This window comes from Lepidochelys olivacea (assembly GCF_965140295.1).
Source record: "Lepidochelys olivacea isolate rLepOli2 genome assembly, chromosome: 1".
Lineage (NCBI taxonomy): Eukaryota > Metazoa > Chordata > Testudines > Cheloniidae > Lepidochelys > Lepidochelys olivacea.
In genome coordinates, this window is record NC_140411.1 from 315,457,905 (window position 1) to 315,482,230 (window position 24,326).

At 42.3% G+C, this 24,326-nt stretch overlaps 1 protein-coding gene across 1 annotated transcript in view; it reads left to right on the plus strand.

Moving 5' to 3' along the window:
* Positions 1-24,326, plus strand: part of MAPK12 (mitogen-activated protein kinase 12) — a 79,405-nt gene that overhangs the window by 42,165 nt on the left and 12,914 nt on the right. Inside the window, exons 5-7 of the mRNA XM_084611402.1 lie at positions 14,427-14,456; positions 14,897-14,944; positions 23,422-23,536. Coding sequence (XP_084467528.1) covers positions 14,427-14,456; positions 14,897-14,944; positions 23,422-23,536 — 193 coding nt within the window. The remainder of the gene's footprint in view (positions 1-14,426; positions 14,457-14,896; positions 14,945-23,421; positions 23,537-24,326) is intronic.

A 24,326-nucleotide genomic window follows, 5' to 3' on the forward strand; every position in this document is an offset into this window, starting at 1 on the left:
CTCTGTGGATCTCCTTTCATGCACATATTACCTATGTTTATTGTAAATTTGTTTTAATCCTTTTTAGATAAGATGAATAGAGACCTTCGGGCATGGGCATCCCAGAGTAAAAACCTGCCCTTGTGAGGTGCTGAGCTTCCTTGACTCCCACTAGAGTTAATGGGAGTTGAGAGCCCTCAGCCTCTTACAGAATTGGGCCCCAGTTCAGCAAGGCACTAAAGTACATGCCTCGCTTTAAGCACATGACTCATCCTACTAAAGTCAATGGGATTGCTCACAGGCTTAATTACCTTGACTAATCAGGGTTCTAACATTACCTGTGAAATTCTAAAATATACTTCCATCTTGTAACATTTTATGTAGCCTTTCCCAATAGATCTGAGGGATCTCTGAATTCTACTAGCATGAGACAGTGGAGTGGCTTAGTGTAGAGAAAAAACATGCTAACACACACTCTGGATTTTTAGTGACAAATTAATGTGTAATGTGGCTGAGAGAAGCTAGAACTTCTTCAAAACCTCTCTCATCCCTCCACCGTCCAAAAGAAGTCAACCGTCTGTACTAAAAAATTGTAAATGATGGGGGATGAAAGATGCTGGAAACGTATCCGTTGAAACAGCATCACTTTTCAATGATTTTTGGGAGCATAGTTTGATACTGTCTCAGGGTTTGATATTTTTATTTGATAATGGACATATTCAAAAATTTTAAGGCAAGAAAGGACCATTGTGATAATCTAGTCTGACCTCCTGCATAATGCAGGCTATAGGATTTCACTGTTTCCTACATTAAGCCCATATCTTATCTTTGAGCTAAAGCATATTTTTTAAAAGACATCTAATTTTGATTTAAAGACCTCAAGTGTTGAAGAAATCTCCACATCACTAAGTAAGTTGTTCCAATGGTTAATTATTCTCACTGTTTAAAAAATTCCATCTTGTTTCTAGCCTGAATTTATCTAACTTCAGCTTCCAGTCATTGGATCTTGTTATACCTTTGTCTGATAGATTATAGAGCCTTCTGCTATCAGAAATATTCTTCTCATATGTACTGTCTTTTAATAATGATACTGTTTATAAATGATTGTGGATCACCTCTGAAGTATCCAGTCTCGTATACTAAACTGCTATACAATGTGTATGTTTGTCTTTCCCTCATTTCAGCTAAATAAACAGATTTCCATCTTCATTATTCTCGGTTTTGTTTCACTTGGCTTTCATAAGAACAGCCATACTGGGTAAGACCAAAGGTCCATCTAGCCCAGTATCCTGTGTTCCAACAGTGAGCAATGCCAGGTGCCCCAAAGGGAATGAACAAGTATCCATCCCCTGTCACCCATTCCCAGCTTCTGGCAAACAGAGGCTAGGGACACCATCCTCGCCCATCCTGGCTAATAGCCGTTGATGGACCTATCCTCCATGAAGATATCTAGTTCTTTTTGAACGCTTTTATAGTCTTGACCTTCACAACATCCTCTGGCAAAGAGTTCCACAGGTTCACTGTGTGTTGTGTGAAAAAATGCTTCCTTTTGTTTGTTTTAAACCTGCTACCAATTTATTTAGTTGGGTGACCCCGAGGTCTTGTGTTATGAGGAGTAAATAACACTTCCTTATTTACTTTCTTCACACCAGTCATGATTTTATAGACCTCTATCATATCCCCCCTTATTTGTCTCTTTTCCAAGCTGAAATGTTGGCAGTCGTTCCCTACCCCTAATAATTTTTGTTGCCCTTTTCTGAACCTTTTCCAATCCCAGTATATCTTTTTTGAGATGGGGCGACCACATCTGCACATACTATTCAAGATGTGGGCATACCATGGATTTATATAGAGGCAATATGATATTTTCTGTCGTATTATCACAAAATAGACAATGATTATTAACATTCTATTTTTGAACCATGAATGATAAAAAAATATATATATTTTTGAACCTCCATGTTTCTGAATGGATCCTATAAATGAAAGATTAGAATCCTTCTCTTTCTAGATTAGGAATGCAAATGAAAACATTGACTCTAACTTTTAAATTACAGTGCATGTTGTTTTGGTTTTTAAGTATATTGTTTATCATAAAGGTTTATTTTTTGTTGTTTCCTTCTATTGAAAGCTGTGCATCCAAAAGGAGAGAGCTTTCTTATAAAAGATGCTTATTAACACGCCAACAACAATTTTAGCATACAGTTGAGACTTGATTGCTGAAAGTGTCTTGACCTAGTTTTGCAGGCTGAAACCTGTCTTTCGCACAGTGACAGCAATTTCTGTAGAATTGAATTCCCTTCACCTTGAGAGACAAACTCCGACAAGGCCATGGAATAGCAGAATTTTGAATTATATGTATATTTTTGGCGACTCCTTTCTCTGTGAATGTTTGGTCTTTAAGGCCTAGATCCTGCAATTTACGACACACAAGAAGAGCCTTGCACTGATGCAGAATTTCACTGAAGTTAAGATGGGTGGAGTGGACCCCCTGTGTTTTGTAAACTGCAGAATCAAGCCCTAAATGAGACAGGCGTATCATGCCTGATCAGATTTTAACCAGCTTTTCTTCTTGATTTACACTAGACCTTTCAAACATTTGAAACCAAAAGAACAGGACACACTGTGCCTGGATACTATGGTGATGGGTGCCTAGGAGTGCTGTTTTCCCCTCCCCTCTGACCTCACTCCACTACTTTGTACATTTACCCCTTTGTGTCTGTATTGTTTTCTCCTATCTCCAGATTTAGTGTATATATTTTTATCTTGTCCCTCATAAATCCTGCTCCCCCATTTATTCATTTATCCCTGGATCCAAGTAGAAGGGTTTGTGCTCAAGGGTTTCATGAACCTTAAAAGACCAGCCTGAGTTGACAGTAGTGGGGTAGATGGGATCTTCAGGGGGAAAAAACAATTCTGAATTTCCAACTAGAGGGCTTGGTTTATCTTTTTAGAATATCTTCCTAAGGAAAAGGGCTAGAAACCTACTGTGAAAAAAAAATACATAGATTATCCCTGACATATTTAGGCCCCTACAATCATAGAGCACCCACAGGAGAAGGCTTTGTGAGCCCCAAAGGATGTCTCTGTCTCTGCTAATCAGATGAGCTACATTCATAGGAAGCTGGGAAAGCAGGTGTGAAGAGCTGATGTATGAAGCACTCAAAGCAGCACACTGGGTAAAGAGGAAATGGGAGGAAATTCCTTAGGTGACCTGGCATCCCAGGGTTTGGAGAAACTGGGGCGTTCCAGTTCCAGTGAATCTTGCAGGGATGCTGAGATAATCCTAGTAAGCCAGTATAGCTCGATACCCTAATTTTACTGTATCTTTCAATAGAAATGATTCTCTTGACTATTTGCAAAACTGCTTTCCATCTGGTCATATGGAAGAGTGTATCTCTAATCACCACAGCATTATCAGAAGTAACGTACAGCTTTATTCATCCATTATTTTTTGATGTTTTAGTCCTTTCATATTGTGAGTCAGACATTCAACAATAATTCACTTGTGATCCATGTCATTATACTTTGGATCTTTCTCCTTGTGATAATTCACTCTGAGCAAGCACTGTGTCTAGCTTAAAGAAACAACGAGGAGTCTGGTGGCACCTTAAAGACTAACCAATTTATTTGGGCATAAGCATCTGAAGAGGTGGGTTTTTTACCCATGAAAGCTTATGCCCAAATAAATTGGTTAGTCTTTAAGGTGCCACCCGACTACTCATTGTTTTTGTGGATACAGACTAACACGGCTACCCCTCTGACATTTGTGTCTAGCTGGGAAAGTCTCTAAGGGTATGTCTACACTACGGAATAAGGTCGAATTTATAGAAGTCGTTTTTTTAGAAATCGGTTTTATATATTCGAGTGTGTGTGTTCCCACAGAAAATGCTCTAAGTGCATTAACTCGGCGGAGCGATTCCACAGTACCAAGGCTAGAGTCGACTTCCGGAGCGTTGCACTGTGGGTAGCTATCCCACAGTTCCCGCAGTCTCCGCTGCCCATTGGAATTCTGGGTTGAGATCCCAATGCCTGATGGGGCTAAAACATTGTCGCGGGTGGTTCTGGGTACATATCGTCAGGCCCCCGTTCCCTCCCTCCCTCCGTGAAAGCAAGGGCAGACAATCGTTTCGTGCCTTTTTTCCTGAGTTACCTGTGCAGACGCCATACCACGGCAAGCATGGAGCCCGCTCAGGTAACCGTCACCCTATGTCTCCTGGGTGCTGGCAGACGCGGTACGGCTTTGCTACACAGTAGCAGCAACCCATTGCCTTCTGGCAGCAGACGGTGCAGTACGACTGGTAGCCGTCCTCGTCGTGTCCGAGGTGCTCCTGGCCACGTCGTCTGGGAGCGCCTGGGCAGACATGGGCGCAGGGACTAAATTTGGAGTGACTTGACCAGGTCATTCTCTTTAGTCCTGCAGTCAGTCCTATTGAACCGTCTTATGGTGAGCGGGCAGGCGATACGGACTGCTAGCAGTCGTACTGTACCATCTTCTGCCGAGCAGCCATGAGATGTGGATGGCATGCAGTCCTTCTGCACCGTCTGCTGCCAGCCAAAGATATAAAAGATAGATGGAGTGGATCAAAACAAGAAATAGACCAGATTTGTTTTGTACTCATTTGCTTCCCCCCCTCCCCTGTCTAGTGGACTCATTCTTCTAGGTCACACTGCAGCCACTCACAGAGAAGGTGCAGCGAGGTAAATCTAGCCATGTATCAATCAGAGGCCAGGCTAACCTCCTTGTTCCAATAAGAACGATAACTTAGGTGCACCATTTCTTATTGGAACCCTCCGTGAAGTCCTGCCTGAAATACTCCTAGATGTAAAGACACCCCCTTTGTTGATTTTAGCTCCCTGAAGCCAACCCTGTAAGCCGTGTCCTCAGTCGCCCCTCCCGGCGTCAGAGCAACGGCAAACAATCGGGCATCTGAGAGTGCTGTCCAGAGCAGTCACAATGGAGCACTCTGATGGGGCTAAAACATTGTCGCGGGTGGTTCTGGGTACGTATTGTCAGGCCCCCGTTCCCTCCCTCCCTCCGTGAAAGCAAGGGCAGACAATCGTTTCGCGCCTTTTTTCCTGAGTTACCTGTGCAGACGCCATACCACGGCAAGCATGGAGCCCGCTCAGGTAACCGTCACCCTATGTCTCCTGGGTGCTGGCAGACGCGGTACGGCTTTGCTGCACAGTAGCAGCAACCCATTGCCTTCTGGCAGCAGACGGTGCAATACGACTGGTAGTCGTCCTCGTCGTGTCTGAGGTGCTCCTGGCCACGTCGGCTGGGAGCGCCTGGGCAGACATGGGCGCAGGGACTAAATTTGGAGTGACTTGACCAGGTCATTCTCTTTAGTCCTGCAGTCAGTCCTATTGAACCGTCTTATGGTGAGCGGGCAGGCGATACGGACTGCTAGCAGTCGTATTGTACCATCTTCTGCCAGGCAGGCAAGAGATGAGGATGGCTAGCAGTCGTACTGTACCATCTTCTGCCGAGCAGCCATGAGATGTGGATGGCATGCAGTCCTTCTGCACCGTCTGCTGCCAGCCAAAGATGTAAAAGATAGATGGAGTGGGTCAAAACAAGAAATAGACCAGATTTGTTTTGTACTCATTTGCCTCCTCCCCTGTCTAGGGGACTCATTCCTCTAGGTCACACTGCAGTTGCTCACAGAGAAGGTGCAGCGAGGTAAATCTAGCCATGTATCAATCAGAGGCCAGGCTAACCTCCTTGTTCCAATAAGAACGATAACTTAGGTGCACCATTTCTTATTGGAACCCTCCGTGAAGTCCTGCCTGAAATACTCCTAGATGTAAAGACACCCCCTTTGTTGATTTTAGCTCCCTGAAGCCAACCCTGTAAGCCGTGTCGTCAGTCGCCCCTCCCTCCGTCAGAGCAACGGCAGACAATCGTTCCGCGCCTTTTTTCTGTGCGGACGCCATACCAAGGCAAGCATGGAGGCCGCTCAGCTCACTTTGGCAATTAGGAGCACATTAAACACCACTCGCATTATCCAGCAGTATATGCAGCACCAGAACCTGGCAAAGCGATACCGGGCAAGGAGGCGACGTCAGCGCGGTCCCGTGAGTGATCAGGACATGGACACAGATTTCTCTGAAAGCATGGGCCCTGCCAATGCATGCATCATGGTGCTAATGGGGCAGGTTCATGCTGTGGAACGCCGATTCTGGGCTCGGGAAACAAGCACAGACTGGTGGGACCGCATAGTGTTGCAGGTCTGGGACGATTCCCAGTGGCTGCGAAACTTTCGCATGCGTAAGGGCACTTTCATGGAACTTTGTGACTTGCTTTCCCCTGCCCTGAGGCGCATGAATACCAAGATGAGAGCAGCCCTCACAGTTGAGAAGCGAGTGGCGATAGCCCTGTGAAAGCTTGCAACGCCAGACAGCTACCAGTCAGTTGGGAATCAATTTGGAGTGGGCAAATCTACTGTGGGGGCTGCTGTGATGCAAGTAGTCCACGCAATCAAAGATCTGCTGATATCAAGGGTAGTGACCCTGGGAAATGTGCAGGTCATAGTGGATGGCTTTGCTGCAATGGGATTCCCTAACTGTGGTGGGGCTATAGACGGAACCCATATCCCTATCTTGGCACCGGAGCACCAAGCCGCCGAGTACATAAACCGCAAGGGGTACTTTTCGATAGTGCTGCAAGCTCTGGTGGATCACAAGGGACGTTTCACCAACATCAACGTGGGATGGCCGGGAAAGGTGCATGATGCTCGCATCTTCAGGAACTCTGATCTGTTTCAAAAGCTGCAGGAAGGGACTTTATTCCCAGACCAGAAAATAACTGTTGGGGATGTTGAAATGCCTATATGTATCCTTGGGGACCCAGCCTACCCCTTAATGCCATGGCTCATGAAGCCGTACACAGGCAGCCTGGACAGTAGTCAGGAGCTGTTCAACTACAGGCTGAGCAAGTGCAGAATGGTGATAGAATGTGCATTTGGACGTTTAAAGGCGCGCTGGCGCAGTTTACTGACTCGCTTAGACCTCAGCGAAACCAATATTCCCACTGTTATTACTGCTTGCTGTGTGCTCCACAATATCTGTGAGAGTAAGGGGGAGACGTTTATGGCGGGGTGGGAGGTTGAGGCAAATCGCCTGGTTGCTGGTTACGTGCAGCCAGACACCAGGGCAGTTAGAAGAGCACAGGAGGGCGCGGTACGCATCAGAGAAGCTTTGAAAACCAGTTTCATGACTGGCCAGGCTACGGTGTGAAAGTTCTGTTTGTTTCTCCTTGATGAAACCCCCCGCCCCTTGATTCACTCTACTTCCCTGTAAGCTAACCACCCGCCCCTCCTCCCTTCAATCACCGATTGCAGAGGCAATAAAGTCATTGTTGCTTCACATTCATGCATTCTTTATTCATTCATCACACAAACAGGGGGATGACTACCAAGGTAGCCCATGAGGGGTGGTGGAGGAGGGAAGGAAAATGCCACACAGCACTTTAAGCACAGCACTTTAAAAGTTTACAACTTTAAAATTTATTGAATGACAGCCTTCTTTTTTTTGGGCAATCCTCTGTGGTGGAGTGGCTGGTTGGCCGGAGGCCCCCCCACCGCGTTCTTGGGCGTCTGGGTGTGGAGGCTATGGAACTTGGGGAGGAGGGCGGTTGGTTACAGAGGGGCTGCAGAGACAGTCTGTGCTCCAGCTGCCTTTGCTGCAGCTCAACCATACACTGGAGCATACTGGTTTGGTCCTGCAGCAGCCTCAGCATTGAATCCTGCCTCCTCTCATCACGCTGCCGCCACATTTGAGCTTCAGCCCTGTCTTCAGCCCGCGACTTACTCTCTTCAGCCCGCCACTTACTCTCTTCAGCCCGCCACCTCTCCTCCCGGTCATTTTGTGCTTTCCTGCACTCTGACATTATTTGCCTCATAGAATCATAGAATCATAGAATATCAGGGTTGGAAGGGACCCCAGAAGGTCATCTAGTCCAACCCCCTGCTCAAAGCAGGACCAATTCCCAGTTAAATCATCCCAGCCAGGGCTTTGTCAAGCCTGACCTTAAAAACCTCTAAGGAAGGAGATTCTACCACCTCCCTAGGTAACTCATTCCAGTGTTTCACCACCCTCTTAGTGAAAAAGTTTTTCCTCATATCCAATCTAAACCTCCCCCACTGCAACTTGAGACCATTACTCCTCGTTCTGTCATCTGCTACCATTGAGAACAGTCTAGAGCCATCCTCTTTGGAACCCCCTTTCAGGTAGCCTCCACGCATTCGTCTGTGCTCTGTCAGTGTGGGAGGACAGCATGAGCTTGGAGAACATTTCATCGCAAGTGCGTTTTTTTTCTTTCTAAGCTTCACTAGCCTCTGGGAAGGAGAAGATCCTGTGATCATTGAAACACATGCAGCTGGTGGAGAAAAAAAAAAGGACAGTGGTATTTAAAAAGACACATTTTATAAAACAGTGGCTACACTGTTTCAGGGTAAACCTTGCTGTTAACATTACATACATAGCACATGTGCTTTCGTTACAAGATCGCATTTTGCCTCCTCCCACCGCGTGACTACCCCCTCAACCTTCCCCCCTCCTTGTGGCTAACAGCGGGGAACATTTCTGTTTAGCCACAGGCAAACAGCACAGCAGGAATGGGCTCCTCTGAGTGTCCCCTGAAGAAAAGCACTCTATTTCAACCAGGTGACCATGAATTATATCTCACTCTCCTGAGGATAACACAGAGAGATAAAGAACGGATGTTGTTTGAATGCCAGCAAACATACACTGCAATGCTTTGTTCTACAATGATTCCCGAGTATGTGTTACTGGCCTGGAGTGGTAAAGTGTCCTACCATGAAGGACGCAATAAGGCTGCTCTCCCCAGAAACCTTTTGCAAAGGCTTTAGGACTACATCTAGGAGAACCGCAAATGCCAGGGCAAAGTAATCCTTTCACATGCTTGCTTTTAAACCATGTAGAGTATTTTAAAAGGTACACTCACCAGAGGTCCCTTCTCTGCCTGCTGGGTCCAGGAGGCAGCCTTGAGTGGGTTCGAGGGGTACTGGCTCCAGGTCTAGGGTGAGAAACAGTTCCTGGCTGTCGGGAAAACCGGTTTCTCCGCTTGCTTGCTGTGAGCTATCTACAACCTCCTCCTCATCATCATCTTCTTCGTCCCCAAAACCTGCTTCCGTATTGCCTCCATCTCCATTGAAGGAGTCAAACAACACGGCTGGGGTAGTGGTGGCTGAACCCCCTAAAATGGCATGCAGCTCATCATAGAAGCGGCATGTTTGGGGCTCTGACCCAGAGCGGCTGTTCGCCTCTCTGGTTTTCTGGTAGGCTTGCCTCAGCTCCTTCAGTTTCACGCAGCACTGCTTCGGGTCCCTGTTATGGCCTCTGTCCTTCATGCCCTGGGAGATTTTGACAAAGGTTTTGGCATTTCGAAAACTGGAACAGAGTTCTGATAGCACGGATTCCTCTCCCCAAACAGCGATCAGATCCCGTACCTCCCGTTCGGTCCATGCTGGAGCTCTTTTGCGATTCTGGGACTCCATCATGGTCACCTGTGCTGATGAGCTCTGCATGGTCACCTGCAGCTTGCCACGCTGGCCAAACAGGAAATGAGATTCAAAAGTTTGCGATTCTTTTCCTGTCTACCTGGCCAGTGCATCTGAGTTGAGAGTGCTGTCCAGAGCAGTCATAATGGAGCACTCTGGGATAGCTCCCGGAGGCCAATACCATCGAATTGTGTCCACAGTACCCCAAATTCGAGCTGGCAACGTCGATTTAAGCGCTAATCCACTTGTCAGGGGTGGAGTAAGGAAATCGATTTTAAGAGCCCTTTAAGTCGAAATAAAGGGCTTCATTGTGTGGACGGGTGCAGGTTTACATCAATTTAACGCTGCTAAATTCGACCTAAAGTCCTAGTGTAGACCAGGGCTAAGCAACTGATCTAAAAGCAGGGACATTGCCATGCTGTTTGTCTGAGTGACGCTCCCACAGCACCAGCCCTTGTTACTTTAGACTCAACTTAGTGCTATTAGACTCTTGTTTTCATGAGCACTAAATTCAGTCATTCCCTTTTTTCCGCTTAAAAAATATTTGCAGGACTTCACTTTGTAAACTCCCTTGCCATATCTCCCTGTATTGATTATACTCTAAAATTCTCAAAGGAGTTGATCCGAAAACTGTTGAAGTCAGTGAGAAGATACACATTTGGATGAGGCACCTTACTCTGTCCTCATATTTTATGTGCAGCCAAGAACACTTATTATCAGGTGTCTGATGATCAAGAGTTTACCAACAGGGTTCAGTAACTTACTGAACTGAATTTGCATAGGGTACCAAAATTTGCCTTTTAGCTATTCCCAAGGTTCCTGTACTACAAATCTATTTGTTCACCCTAATCAGAGAAACAAGACCAGTTGTTAAGATGAAATGGTGACAATGTTGTGAGGGAAATGACTGCTATGGTCTAAATACCTCTGCTAATCCATCATTTTAGGAGAGAATGGGTAAAAATCCATAATAGGAGAGTGCAAAATCCCATTTTAGAGAGAGACTCCATCAAAGTGAAAATATTCTGAACTAAGCAGTTTCCTCAGTATTGGAGTACACTGCAATGTAGATTCAAATATCTTGATTTACAAAGAAACAAATATTTATGAAAGAAACCTGGCATCAGAAATGAAATGCTAAATAATTTGGTCTCACCATCTCTCTATTAAGAAGAGTGTTTAGTAAACATGTAAATTATATCCAGCGTGTTACATGAGTTGTTTTTTCCTCCTTTGCATTTCTAACACTCATTCCCAGGTATGGTGAGGGAGAGACCATGAGCGAAAGTAGGATGTTTAAGGGAAACTATTCTCTTCCCTGAAGGTGCCTGAGGCCCATTTTTACTAAAACTCCTGAGGCTGAAATTCTTTTAAAATTCCTGTTTCTAGATCCTGCGTTCTTGTGCAGAAGTCCCTAGGCAAGAGATGTCTAGCCTTTCCTTGTTTGTTTGTTACCATTCTTTGCTGGGAGTCTGACTTCTAACAAACGCTTTCCATAGGAAAACTCTCAGGACTCTGTACCCAAGTGGCAGGACTTCCTCTTGCTTAAGCAGGCTTCTCTCATCCTGATATACTTCACCCTTCCATCCATGAAATAAATAGTACTTCATAGTTGCCAGTCTTCTCCAGTCAGTGGCAGAAGTAGTGCTCCAGGCTATATTCCATGGCACCAACATCTTTCCCCACTTCTCTCTACAGTAGTCAGTTCTTTGGAACCGAGTATGGGAGGTTGTTTTTCATTCCCTAGTGAGGTGCTAGAACTGTCTGGTCTTTAGGCAATTCACAAATGGAACTGATCCTCCAGCTGGAAATGTCCAGTATATGTGGTCCCTCTTCCAAGCCTACTCATTTATTGTGGCACTTTTTGTTATGACTCCTCTTGCACCCTCTGCTCATATTATGTCAAAACAAGAAACTACTTTATAATCACATCAGCTAAGGGGTGGTCTAGGAGAACATAAAGCCAAGGGCAGACAGATATGTCCGAATATGAAAGCAACGCTAGGAAGGCAAAGATGGAGCTTGTAAACTCACTATTGTAAGCAGTTCAAGACCAGGCTGGCTTTCAAAACAAATTATGTCAGGTGAGACAGAGGGAACCTCTGTGTAATGTGGTGGGATGAGGAGTTATTTAGTCTTTGCAATGGCAGAGATAAAATGGACTCTGAACAGCATTGCTCTAAAATTGTATGTCTAGCTGCATGGGAAGCTTGTGTTCTTGCTGTACTACACTGGGCCTGATCTTCAAGTATGGGTACAGGTCACTAGATTCCAGTACTGACGCTTAGATTTCATACATGGAAAAGAAAAAAACGCTACATTTTTGTCTATGAAGGTTTGTTTCCCCTTGCACTAAATGTAATAATAGTAGCTAACTATATAATCTTAATCGCTAGATCCTTAAATGATCTGATGTATCCATTGATACAACAAAGGGAAAGAAGATCACAAAACTAACATATGCATGGCAGGCATTTCATCCTTGTCATATTATTCCAGATTTTAAGCAGCGTACACCTTGAAATACTAGTTCCTCTGCTGGTCTGTTTCCTGTAAACAGAGATCTAAAACTAAAATACACAATATGTCTGCTGAGGAAGATGGCTAGGACACCAGTTAGGGTTGCCAATTTTGATTGAACCTATTCCTGGAGGTTTCATCACATGACATAATCGTTAATTTAAGATTAATATTTAATTCCTGGGGACTCCAGGACAACCCTGGGGGGTTGGCAACCCTAACACCCATCTGTGACTCCCCTTCCTTCTTACAACTGTAGGGTTTATGGCTTGACTTCATGGTTCCTTTTTGGGGTGGATAGAGGCAGGATTTGTGGACGGCTGCCCAGAAGGCAAGGAGCTCATTTGCCTGAGCTCTATACCAAGTTTGGAGCTCCTCTGCACTCCTAGTACACCAAGCTATTGGTGAGCCTTACTGTCCCATCCTGCCACTTAGGTTCCAATTCTGATCCATCCCTGATTGCTTGTTTAGTGTTCGAAAAGCACTTTGCATATGGACATAACTGCTACTAACACACCCATTATAACCCACCTGGGTCTGGGTTTGCAACAGGCTAGCGGGTCTTGCTCAAACCAGGCAGGGTGCTAGAGTCCTAAGCTGGCAGGGCAGGAAAACAGGAGCAGTAGTAGTCTTGGCACATCAGGTGGCAGCTCCCAGGGGGTTTCTGTGATCTAACCCGTCACACCCACCCATTATAAGTCTGTTGGAGAATTTCTGCACAAAATGGAATTTTCTTTTTACAATTCATACCAGCAGAATATTCATCAATAACTACTCTGCTCTCTATGGAGATTTTGTGGACTGTTGGAACCATTAACCCAGCTGGGAGAGTCAGAGATGGAACTAGGCAGAACCATTCTTCTTATAAAGTGTGAGGATGAAGGTGGTAGTTTGCCTTCTGGTTGTTTTGTTTAGAAGTTGAAGTGGTTTACAAATCAAGAAAAGTCCCTTTTTGAGTAAAACCGCCATGCTCCTGAGCATTTAAACTGAGACTACAAATCCAAACACACAGAGATTTTCATTTAACTCCCAAATGGTAATATAGTGAGCTTAAAGAGTCTGTCGTCATGGTATGACATATTGCAAAGATGCAGCACAATAGCATATAGCACACTATTCCAAGTGGACTGTCAAAACTGGTCTAATTCAAAATGCTACTAATACCAAAAAAGCAAACATTACATACATCTCAGTCTGGCTTTTGCATCTTTCTTGTTGCCCCTTTGAGGAACCAAAGTTATTAGACATAATAGTAATGTAACAACAATATTATCTCCCTTATTTACCAAACTGTCTACGGAACTGCAGAAGGTCCTAGTAACTGGAATGTACACATTGGCGTGTCCCTATCAGAACATAGCCAGTGCTGCTCAGAATGGTATAAACTTCAGTTTCTTCAAAACTCTAGTCCTTGAACATCCATTAGGTTGAGTTATGTGTGTTTTGAAAACTTGAGCGTCCTCACACACAGCCCTGGAAAGATGATGAAAATATTCCAAGAAAGTAAAATGTGTTTTAAGATTCCTTTCAGGTTTGTTTGCATTCAGGCCTTTATTCAGGAAAGGATATCTATTCAGGAAATAAAGCACTTATTTAAAGCTGAGCATCTGCTTTCCTAAAGTTAAACCTGTGCTTAAATCCGATGACTGCAGTCGTACAGCACATGCTTTCCTCTATCTGGGCTTTATCAGAGGCATCTGAACTTAATCTGTGATTGTGCAGTTTAGATTTCTGTTGTAGCTAGTTCAGGAATTTACAGTAAGTAAACAGTCGGTTTTATTTTAATCCATATATTTCACAACCCAATTTCAGGATGATTTTATTTTTCTAACAATGCCAGAAAGTTTCTGGTCACAAAAATGATTTGTGAGGAAATTAAAAGTGAGGAAAAATGGTGACTTGATTCAATATCAATGTTCAAATAGCGCTACAGGAATAATGATTATAGGTTGAAAAAAGCAGCAGCTTTATACTTGAGACTTTCTTTAGAAAGCAAAAATAATTTTATAACCTTAAATTTAGTTTTAGGAGGCCAGTCTGACCTTCTCTAAAATCATTCTCTAATCTCTCTGGCAGGAAATCTGTAGGGTGAATGGGTTGCAATTGTATCATAAAATGAGTACACTTTTACTTTTTTTCTTTGAATATTTGATGTAAAGGTGCATAAACCTGACTATCACCTGCCTCTGACATTGTGATCTCTTTTCACTTTTCTACTTGGTATCTAATGATATTTCAGTTTTTTTATATGACAACACATTTGATTGACTCGTTTTCTAAAAGGTGTATTATTAATTTCAGATCACTTTTAGCACCACATAAGGCCACGTTTTCACAGAACTGAAATAATAATTTATTTAGAGTCCAGCAAGTGTCAATTAACAGATCTTTTTGTTTTCACAGTATATCCATTCATCAGGCATAATTCACAGGGTAAGTGAAAACAGTATTAAAAGTACTTGTGTTTTTTTTATTCAGATTCTGTAGATCATGTTTGTGCACACGTATGTCCATAGATATAGTTCTCACATCATTCTTGACTTGATTCATTTTGGTTGGATGTTTTTTAATTGATATGGTCTGCACAGAGAGGGTTTCAGAACAGCCAATGACTAACTGGAACTGGTAGAAAATTTTCCATCAAAAATTTCTTTTTTTCTTTTTTTTTTTTTTTTGAGGGAAAATTGGGTTTTAGACTATACAAAAATTTGCATGAAAAGGCAGCTTAGAAGTAAGGTCATAACATTCAATAAGGTTTTTTGAGACTATTGCAAGAAATTGCTCTATCTTTCATGTAATGCAAGTGTTTTTATTTAAAAAGTGTATTTTTCTGTTTGTTGTAAAAGTCCATCTCAAACTTGATATATTTACAGGATCTAAAGCCTGGAAATTTAGCAGTAAATGAAGACTGTGAATTGAAGGTAGGAAACACTTCTTGAAGTATGCAGTTGAATTTGTTACAAACACACTGCATAGGAGAACATGAGTGAAACCAAGTCAATGACAGAACTCCTATTGACTTCAGTTGGGCTAGGATTTTACCCTATGACTTTTGAAGAGTCATGGAGAAATGTGGAAATCCCAGGAAATTGAGGTGAGGGAGGATCAAATGTGGTCCCAGGACATTAGCAGGAGGAAGAACCAAATGTGGTACCAGTCTTCCAAAAGAAGAGTGGTTCTGAATACTGTTGTCCCATATGTCTGGCTTCAATCCATACTAAAATAATGGAACCTATATTATTGAGGGGGAAAACTGACCTTCAAAAGCCTAATCATCTCATTGGGTGTATCTACACAACTCTGAGTGATTGCAAGCAGCTGATTGGATGATTGACCTCCAAGAGGAGGAGTCAGGCACCCCCAGGGAAATTAGGAAGTCAGCGCTTCTGCTTCTAAGACATTTTTACATGGAAAGAGGTATGAGCTGTTTCTTATGTTCCATTGTCCCTGCATATGAGTCTGCCCTAAGCAGATTCCTGCTGAACTGTTGTGCAAGTAGGCGTTGCCATCTGCAAGCTTCCCTCTAGATCATTAAACTGAAATACTGAATCGGATTTTATCACTCTGCTTCTTCTCTGTCTTGGGAATCTTCCAATCCATCAGTGTGTTAGAGCATAATATTTATTCTCCAGAAATAATTATGCCAACTAGCCCAGACCCCACAATATGTATATGCTTAATTGTAGTGAAGAGTTTTATGGAAAGCAGATAAGAAATCTTTATTAAATGTGATTTATACATGTCTCCATCAGCTTATTATAAGACTTAGAATCATAGAATCATAGAATATCAGGGTTGGAAGGGACCCCAGAAGGTCATCTAGTCCAACCCCCTGCTCGAAGCAGGACCAATTCCCAGTTAAATCATCCCAGCCAGGGCTTTGTCAAGCCTGACCTTAAAAACCTCTAAGGAAGGAGATTCTACCACCTCCCTAGGTAACGCATTCCAGTGTTTCACCACCCTCTTAGTGAAAAAGTTTTTCCTAATATCCAATCTGAACCTCCCCCACTGCAACTTGAGACCATTACTCCTCGTTCTGTCATCTGCTACCATTGAGAACAGTCTAGAGCCATCCTCTTTGGAACCCCCTTTCAGGTAGTTGAAAGCAGCTATCAAATCCCCCCTCATTCTTCTCTTCTGCAGGCTAAACAATCCCAGCTCCCTCAGCCTCTCCTCATAACTCATGTGTTCCAGACCCCTAATAATTTTTGTTGCCCTTCGCTGGACTCTCTCCAATTTATCCACATCCTTCTTGTAGTGTGAGGCCCAAAACTGGACACAGTACTCCAGATGAGGCCTCACCAATGTCGAATAGAGGGGAACGATCACGTCCCTCGATCTGCTCGCTATGCCCCTACTTATACATCCCAAAATGCCATTGGCCTTCTTGGCAACAAGGGCACACTGCTGACTCATATCCAGCTTCTCGTCCACTGTCACCCCTAGGTCCTTTTCCGCAGAACTGCTGCCTAGCCATTCGGTCCCTAGTCTGTAGCTGTGCATTGGGTTCTTCCGTCCTAAGTGCAGGACCCTGCACTTATCCTTATTGAACCTCATCAGATTTCTTGTGGCCAAATCCTCCAATTTGTCTAGGTCCTTCTGTATCTACCACTCCTCCCAGTTTAGTATCATCTGCAAATTTGCTGAGAGTGCAATCCACACCATCCTCCAGATCATTTATGAAGATATTGAACAAAACCGACCCCAGGACCGACCCTTGGGGCACTCCACTTGATACCGGCTGCCAACTAGACATGGAGCCATTGATCACTACCCGTTGAGCCCGACAATCTAGCCAGCTTTCTACCCACCTTATAGTGCATTCATCCAGCCCATACTTCCTTAACTTGCTGACAAGAATACTGTGGGAGACCGTGTCAAAAGCTTTGCTAAAGTCAAGAAACAATACATCCACTGCTTTCCCTTCATCCACAGAACCAGTAATCTCATCATAAAAGGCGATTAGATTAGTCAGGCATGACCTTCCCTTGGTGAATCCATGCTGGCTGTTCCTGATCACTTTCCTCTCATGCAAGTGCTTCAGGATTGATTCTTTGAGGACCTGCTCCATGATTTTTCCAGGGACTGAGGTGAGGCTGACTGGCCTGTAGTTCCCAGGATCCTCCTTCTTCCCTTTTTTAAAGATTGGCACTACATTAGCCTTTTTCCAGTCATCCGGGACTTCCCCGGTTCGCCACGAGTTTTCAAAGATAATGGCCAATGGCTCTGCAATCACAGCCGCCAATTCCTTCAGCACTCTCAGATGCAACTCGTCCGGCCCCATGGACTTGTGCACGTCCAGCTTTTCTAAATAGTACCTAACCACCTCTATCTCCACAGAGGGCTGGCCATCTCTTCCCCATTTTGTGTTGCCCAGCGCAGCAGTCTGGGAGCTGACCTTGTTAGTGAAGACAGAGGCAAAAAAAGCATTGAGTAGATTAGCTTTTTCCACATCCTCTGTCACTAGGTTGCCTCCCTCATTCAGTAAGGGGCCCACACTTTCCTTGGCTTTCTTCTTGTTGCCAACATACCTGAAGAAACCCTTCTTGTTACTCTTAACATCTCTGGCTAGCTGCAGCTCCAGGTGCGATTTGGCCCTCCTGATATCATTCCTACATGCCCGAGCAATATTTTTATACTCTTCCCTGGTCATATGTCCAACCTTCCACTTCTTGTAAGCTTCTTTTTTATGTTTAAGATCCGCTAGGATTTCAACATTAAGCCAAGCTGGTCGCCTGCCATATTTACTATTCTTTCGACTCATTGGGATGGTTTGTCCCTGTAACCTCAACAGGGATTCCTTGAAATACAGCCAGCTCTCCTGGACTCCTTTCCCCTTCAAGTTAGTCCCCCAGGGGATCCTGGCCATCCATTCCCTGAGGGAGTCGAAGTCTGCTTTTCTGAAGTCCAGGGTCCGTATCCTGCTGCTTACCTTTCTTCCCTGCGTCAGGATCCTGAACTCAACCAACTCATGGTCATTGCCTCCCAGATTCCCATCCACTTTTGCTTCCCCCACTAATTCTACCCGGTTTGTGAGCAGCAGGTCAAGAAAAGCGCCCCCCCTAGTTGGCTCCTCTAGCACTTGCGCCAGGAAATTGTCCCCTACGCTTTCCAAAAACTTCCTGGATTGTCTATGCACCGCTGTATTGCTCTCCCAGCAGATATCAGGAAAATTAAAGTCACCCATGAGAATCAGGGCATGCGATCTAGTAGCTTCCATGAGCTGCCGGAAGAAAGCCTCATCTACCTCATCCCCCTGGTCCGGTGGTCTATAGCAGACTCCCACCACTACATCACTCTTGTTGCACACACTTCTAAACTTAATCCAGAGACACTCAGGTTTTTCTGCAGTTTAGTACCGGAGCTCTGAGCAGTCATACTGCTCCCTTACATACAGTGCTACTCCCCCACCTTTTCTGCCCTGCCTGTCCTTCCTGAACAGTTTATAACCATCCATGACAGTACTCTGACAGTACTTCTGGTTATATCCCTTATATGAGGTCAGTAGATTCAGACTGCTCCCAGCTGCCACTTCACCTGGAATGGTCCCTTAGAATATGTGTTAACTACTTATGCTAAACTATCTGTTTTTATTTAGTATTTAGCTGTGACACTCTTAGTACCTTTCCCAGACCTGAAGAAGAGCTCTGTAAAGCTCAAAAGCTTGTCTCTCTCACAAGCGAAAGTTGGTCAAATAAAAGATATTACCTCACCTACCTTGTCTTTCTAATGAATTAAAAGGTATTCTCTCCCCAAAGTTTGGAAAGTCTTATTTATTTTGTGGAACTTGTTTCTGTGTGAGCTATCTTACTGGAAGGATTGCCAAGCTTATGCCCAAATAAATCTGTTAGTCTTTAAGGTGCCACCAGATTCCTTATTGTTTGTGTGGATACAGACTAACACGGCTACCCCCTGAAAGTTATAAACATCACCCTCATAAAAGGCTAGTAAGTGATTCAACAATTAAACTCAAAAACTGTGTAGAGTCAATCATTCAAATATCAGGAAATACAAAAGCAGTATTGTTAACACCAAGCATTCAAAAATCATAAGTCAGGCTTCAAAAAAGGATGAAATTGGCTTAAAATTTTAATTTTAAACAGTAATAAATTTGGGGTTTTGGAGTTTTATTTGTTTTCTCTCTGTCTCTCTCGGTTTTTGAGCCTATTGGTTACACATGGGTCATGTGTTCTATCTTTTCTCCCTGTCCTTCTAAAAAAAATTAATAAATAAATAAAAAGTTAAAATTCTCCCCTAGTTGCATGATTCCAGGACTGGGACTTAAGAAAAACATCCAGCAGCCCGAGATTCACGATAAAATTGGAAGAGTTTGCAACACTGAAAACTTAAGTTTTAGTGCACAACTTCAATGCTCAGTACCTGCACCAAGTCACTGTAATTAGAGTTGGTTGGGGATCTGTTGACAAAACATTTTTGGTTGGAAAATGCCGATTCAGCAAAATCAAAACTTTTCATGTGAAAGGGTCAGGTTAGACAAAACTTGTATTGGGCAGGTTTTTTACGTCCAGGACAGAATTTCTGCTCAAAGCGAGAGAGAGACAGAGAGACCCATCCTAAAATAGCAAATAGCCCAGTGATTAGGGCAAAGAAACTCTAGGAGAGATTTAGAGTAGGAGCTTGAACCTAGGTTTCCCACATCCCAGGTGAATGCCCTAACCACAGGGATACTGGCTATTCGTGGGTGGGTGGTTGTCATTTTGTTACAAAACAAAACATTCAAAAGGTCACAGTTTTCTCCCAATGTGAAATGGAAAAGATTTTTAAATACTGAAAATGTGTGCAGGATGGGAAAACCATTTCCTACCCAGCTCTCATTGTAATATAGACTCACTCCAATTCTCTAGAGCCTTAAGTCTGCTAATAAAGCAGATTTAACTTGGTGGATCCAGCCACTTACAGATTCCCCTTGTTAAAGGGATACTATAACCTTAGATACACAATAAGATAAATTGAGATCACATAAAGGCATTTCCTGACTTTCAAGTACTTAACTTTGCAGACCCTAATGTTGCAGTAATTTCTGAAGTTTATTGTATAAAAACAGGAAAAGAAATATGCAAGGCTGGTAATTAACAGGCATCAATTGTGAAAAGATACCTATTACCAGTAAACAACAGGCAGCAATCTATAAAAGGTAGACTAGTCTGTGTAAGAAATGCAGGCGAAGGGCCTGATTCTTGTCTCATTTATACCAGTGTAACTCCATTGACTTCAGTGGAGTTATAATGCCTCTGTACAGAATTGGGGAAATGTGGTTCCAGTCAGGCTGTAATCTCATCACCACTGCAGGTTGAAAAACTAACAACCTCTGTCACCTTCCCTGGGAGTGAAACATTTTGCAGAGCTTGCAAGGTGCACAAGTTCACTGTTCACTAACAGTGACTAATAAACTCCACTGCTTTTATGAGCACACTTTGAAAGCCTCTTTCTCCACAGCTAATGGGCCTACGGAATATAGCTGTTCTCTTAACTGTGCACCACATCGATCTTTAAATCCACAGCTAAGACCTTAGCATAACTTTCTAAATCACATGCTCGGTCATGCATTTTCAGTCATCAAACTAATTTTTTTTACCTACACTTTTAAGAAAATGCATACTGGACATTAAGCCCTGTTTATAGGCTATCTTTGAAGTGTCAAAGTTCAATTGTGTTTTGTTATTAAGGTGGAAAGCTGGAGTTTTATTTATTTTTGCAGTGGGGAAAAATGTGTTTTCCACCACCCTATTCTTAATTTTAAAGTGGCTAAAGGGATTTTGCCCAAATTTGTTCAAAAAATCACTTTCCAGCATGGTAAATTCCAGCCCAAAAGGTTAAATGTTTAGGTCAAGAATGTATGAAAACAGTGACTTGATGTGGAAATTGTAGTGCAGCCTTAACTGTGATGATCTTAACATTTATAATTAGAAATCTGTTCATAAGAATGAATAAACGTTTACTTTGTAAAAACAAAATGAAAATTCTAAAATGGCTGCATGACTACAGCTGGGTAAATAACGGATTTTTTTGTTTGCTGACAATTCCAAAACATTTTTTTTAATTCCATTTTGGTTTGAACCAAAACCAATTTTTTAAATTTTTCAGTGAATTTAAAAGTAGGAGGGGGTATTTCAGGTTAAGCAAAATGCTTTTTTTTTAGATTTTGACCATTTTAATTTTTTTAAACATTTTAATAAAATTATCAAAAATTCTGAAACAAAAGATTGTTTCAAAGTGAAAAAATGAAACATTCCACTTAAAAATGTCAAAACAAATTTTTTTTTTGGGGGGGGGGGTGAGGGAGAAGGGGGTTAAGCTTTTTTTCCTTACCAGAACAATTTGGCAAAACTGACACAAATTTGTGAAATATTTCTGTGTTGCTGTATCTGCATTTTTTGCCTACCCCTCAAAAAAAAGTGAAAAATTTTGCCCAACCCTATGCATAACATATGTTCTAACTATTATTGTAATTGTTAGCTACCTATACTAAATAAATAAACCAGGATTTGCAATATATTGCAACTGTTTCTAGCTCTCAGTGAAACCACAGATCTTAGTCTGGCAAATCAAAAAAACTGTATAAAATAATAATAAATTTTATGTAAATGATACAGACCGTAGAAAAGCATCAAAGTGTTGCATTTCTTTGATGTCTTCTGAAGACCTAGTGGAGAACACATATAGGATGTCTGGATGCTTCATTTAAAAGTATATCTTGCTATCCTGTTTCTGAAAATATTTATTTGCCTTGTGTCCAGTATTTAAATGACAAAGTTTATCAGTGATGTAATATAAAATAGGGATTAAGTGCCATTGAGCAAGGTGGAAATTATTGGTAAACATAGCAAATCTCTTGTTCCACTTTGCATCCCATTTCTGTTTTAAATGCAGTTGACACCTCAGCTGATAAGGGGGAGGGATAGCTCAGTGGTTTGTGCATTGGCCTGCTAAACCCAGGGTTGCGAATTCAATCCTCAAAGGGGCCATTTTGGGATCTGGGGCAAAAATTGGAGATTGGTCCTGCTTTGAGCAGGGGGTTGCACTAGATGACCTCTGGAGGTCCCTTCTGACCCTGATATGACATGGAAATTATGTTAAAGTGATGCAGTGAGAATAAAGCCATAATATTTACATTTTATATCCTGCATCCATGAATAACAACATCATATAACTTTCCTTTTTCATTAGTGCCAGGAGAGTGATGATACTATTTTAATTGAATAGTGAAGTATTTTAAATGGTTGAATTATAGTCAGCATGTTACAAATACTATGTCCTTTGGCAGTGTCAATGAGTGTTTGTACTATAAATCTCTGCCCATAAGGTATTCATGCAGTCTGGTAAGCATGGAAATTTTTGCAGTTATTTATTTAGTAGATCTACATATTCAAGCATGTATTATTATTTTTTTTTAATCTTCCCTGCCATAGATGGTCCATTCAGTTCTATTTTTCAACAAGCCAGTAGGTGGGTACATTTTTTGTCATAAATCTGTTAATTCACCTCATCCAAGAGACTCAATTTTCTGGTTAGGAATTTCTCACTGCTGAGTATGAGCCTGTTATTTCAAGAATTAATTTTCACCGTTGGCCTCCTGCTTTAGCTGGTCTCTACTGCTAATCCTCTAATTTGGACCATTTTGTAGAAGCTGATCCAGGCTTATACTTGTATTTTCAAGTGGCTGCCACTGGAAATGGCTAGCTGTATAGATAAATATCCAAGAGACTGCAATAATAGTTTAATGAATAAGTAAGTTTAATCATATATAACTTTGTAATTCTGAATGGATCACCTGTGGGCCTTGAACTCCTTAAAAGGCCCTTCAGAAGAGGAAGAGAGAGGAAGGTTGGTTAAAGCAGTAGCCTGAGTCTCAGGAGACTTAGGTTCAATTCCCTGCCCTGGCTTGCCTCAGACTTCATCTGTGACCTTGGACAAGTTTCTCTCTGCCTCTGTTCTCTATCTGTAAAATGGAGATAATAGTACTTCCCTACCTTGTAGGGGTGCTATTAGGATGAATACATTAAAGATTGTGTGGCACTCAGCTGCAACAAGAATGGGGCCACATAAGTACCTAAGATGGATAGCTTCCTTATAACCCTGGAAAGATTTGATAGCGATTCCTCGGACAGGGTGTTTTGTTAGTAGAATGAAATATTTGACCAATATTTTAATAAAATTAATTAAAGAATTTACTGTTTCCTTCAGTATGGTTACAAAGTTCAGCATCTCCATTTTTGTTAAAGTATCAAAAATGAGAGAAGCATTCTGAAACATAACTTGTATACTATTTCTGTCTAAATTTTACGATGCAGCAATAAAACGTCAATGTGAAATGTTCACTTTTTCCTATTGTCTCCAGTTGGAATGTCTCTGCATTCATGTTATTCTTCTAATATAGATTCTGGATTTTGGGCTGGCAAGGCATACAGACAGTGAAATGACAGGCTATGTGGTTACTAGATGGTACAGAGCCCCGGAGGTCATACTTAATTGGATGCATTATACTCAAACAGGTAATGTGTATGTGTGGGTGCTAGGATCAACATCCTCTCTCTGAACAGTCTTAGTAGCTCCCACATATGCACTGAATTAAGTAATATATAACCATATCTTTGTTCCTCAGGGGGAAATGAAAAATGGTGGTGAGAATATGTGAAAATTAGGGGTGTCGATTAATCCCAGTTAACTCACATGATTAACTCAAAAATTAATCACGATTAAAAAAATAATCACAATTAATCGCACTGTTAAACAATAGAATACCAATTGAAATTTATTAAATATTTTTGGATGTTTTTCTATATTTTCAAATATATTGATTTCAATTACAACACAGAATACAAAGTGTACAGTGCTCACTTGATATTATTTTTATTACAAATATTTGCACTCTAAAAATGATAAAAGAAATAGTATTTTTCAATTCACCTCATACAAGTACTATAGTGCAATCTCTTTGTCATGAAAGTGCAACTTACAAATGTAGGGGGTTTTGTTACATAACTGCACTCAAAAACAAAACAATGTAAAACTTTAGAGCCTACAAGTCCACTCAGTCCTACTTCCTGTTCAGCCAATCGTGAATAGAAACAAGTTTGTTTACATTTACAGGAGATAATGCTGCCCACTTCTTAATTACAATGTCATCTGAAAGTGAGAACAGCGTTTGCATGGTACTCTTGTAGCTGGCATCACAAGATATTTATGTGCCAGATGTGCTAAAGATTCATGTGCCTCTTCATGCTTCGGCCATCGTTCCAGAGGACATGCTTCCATGCTGATGACGCTTGTTAAAAAAATAAT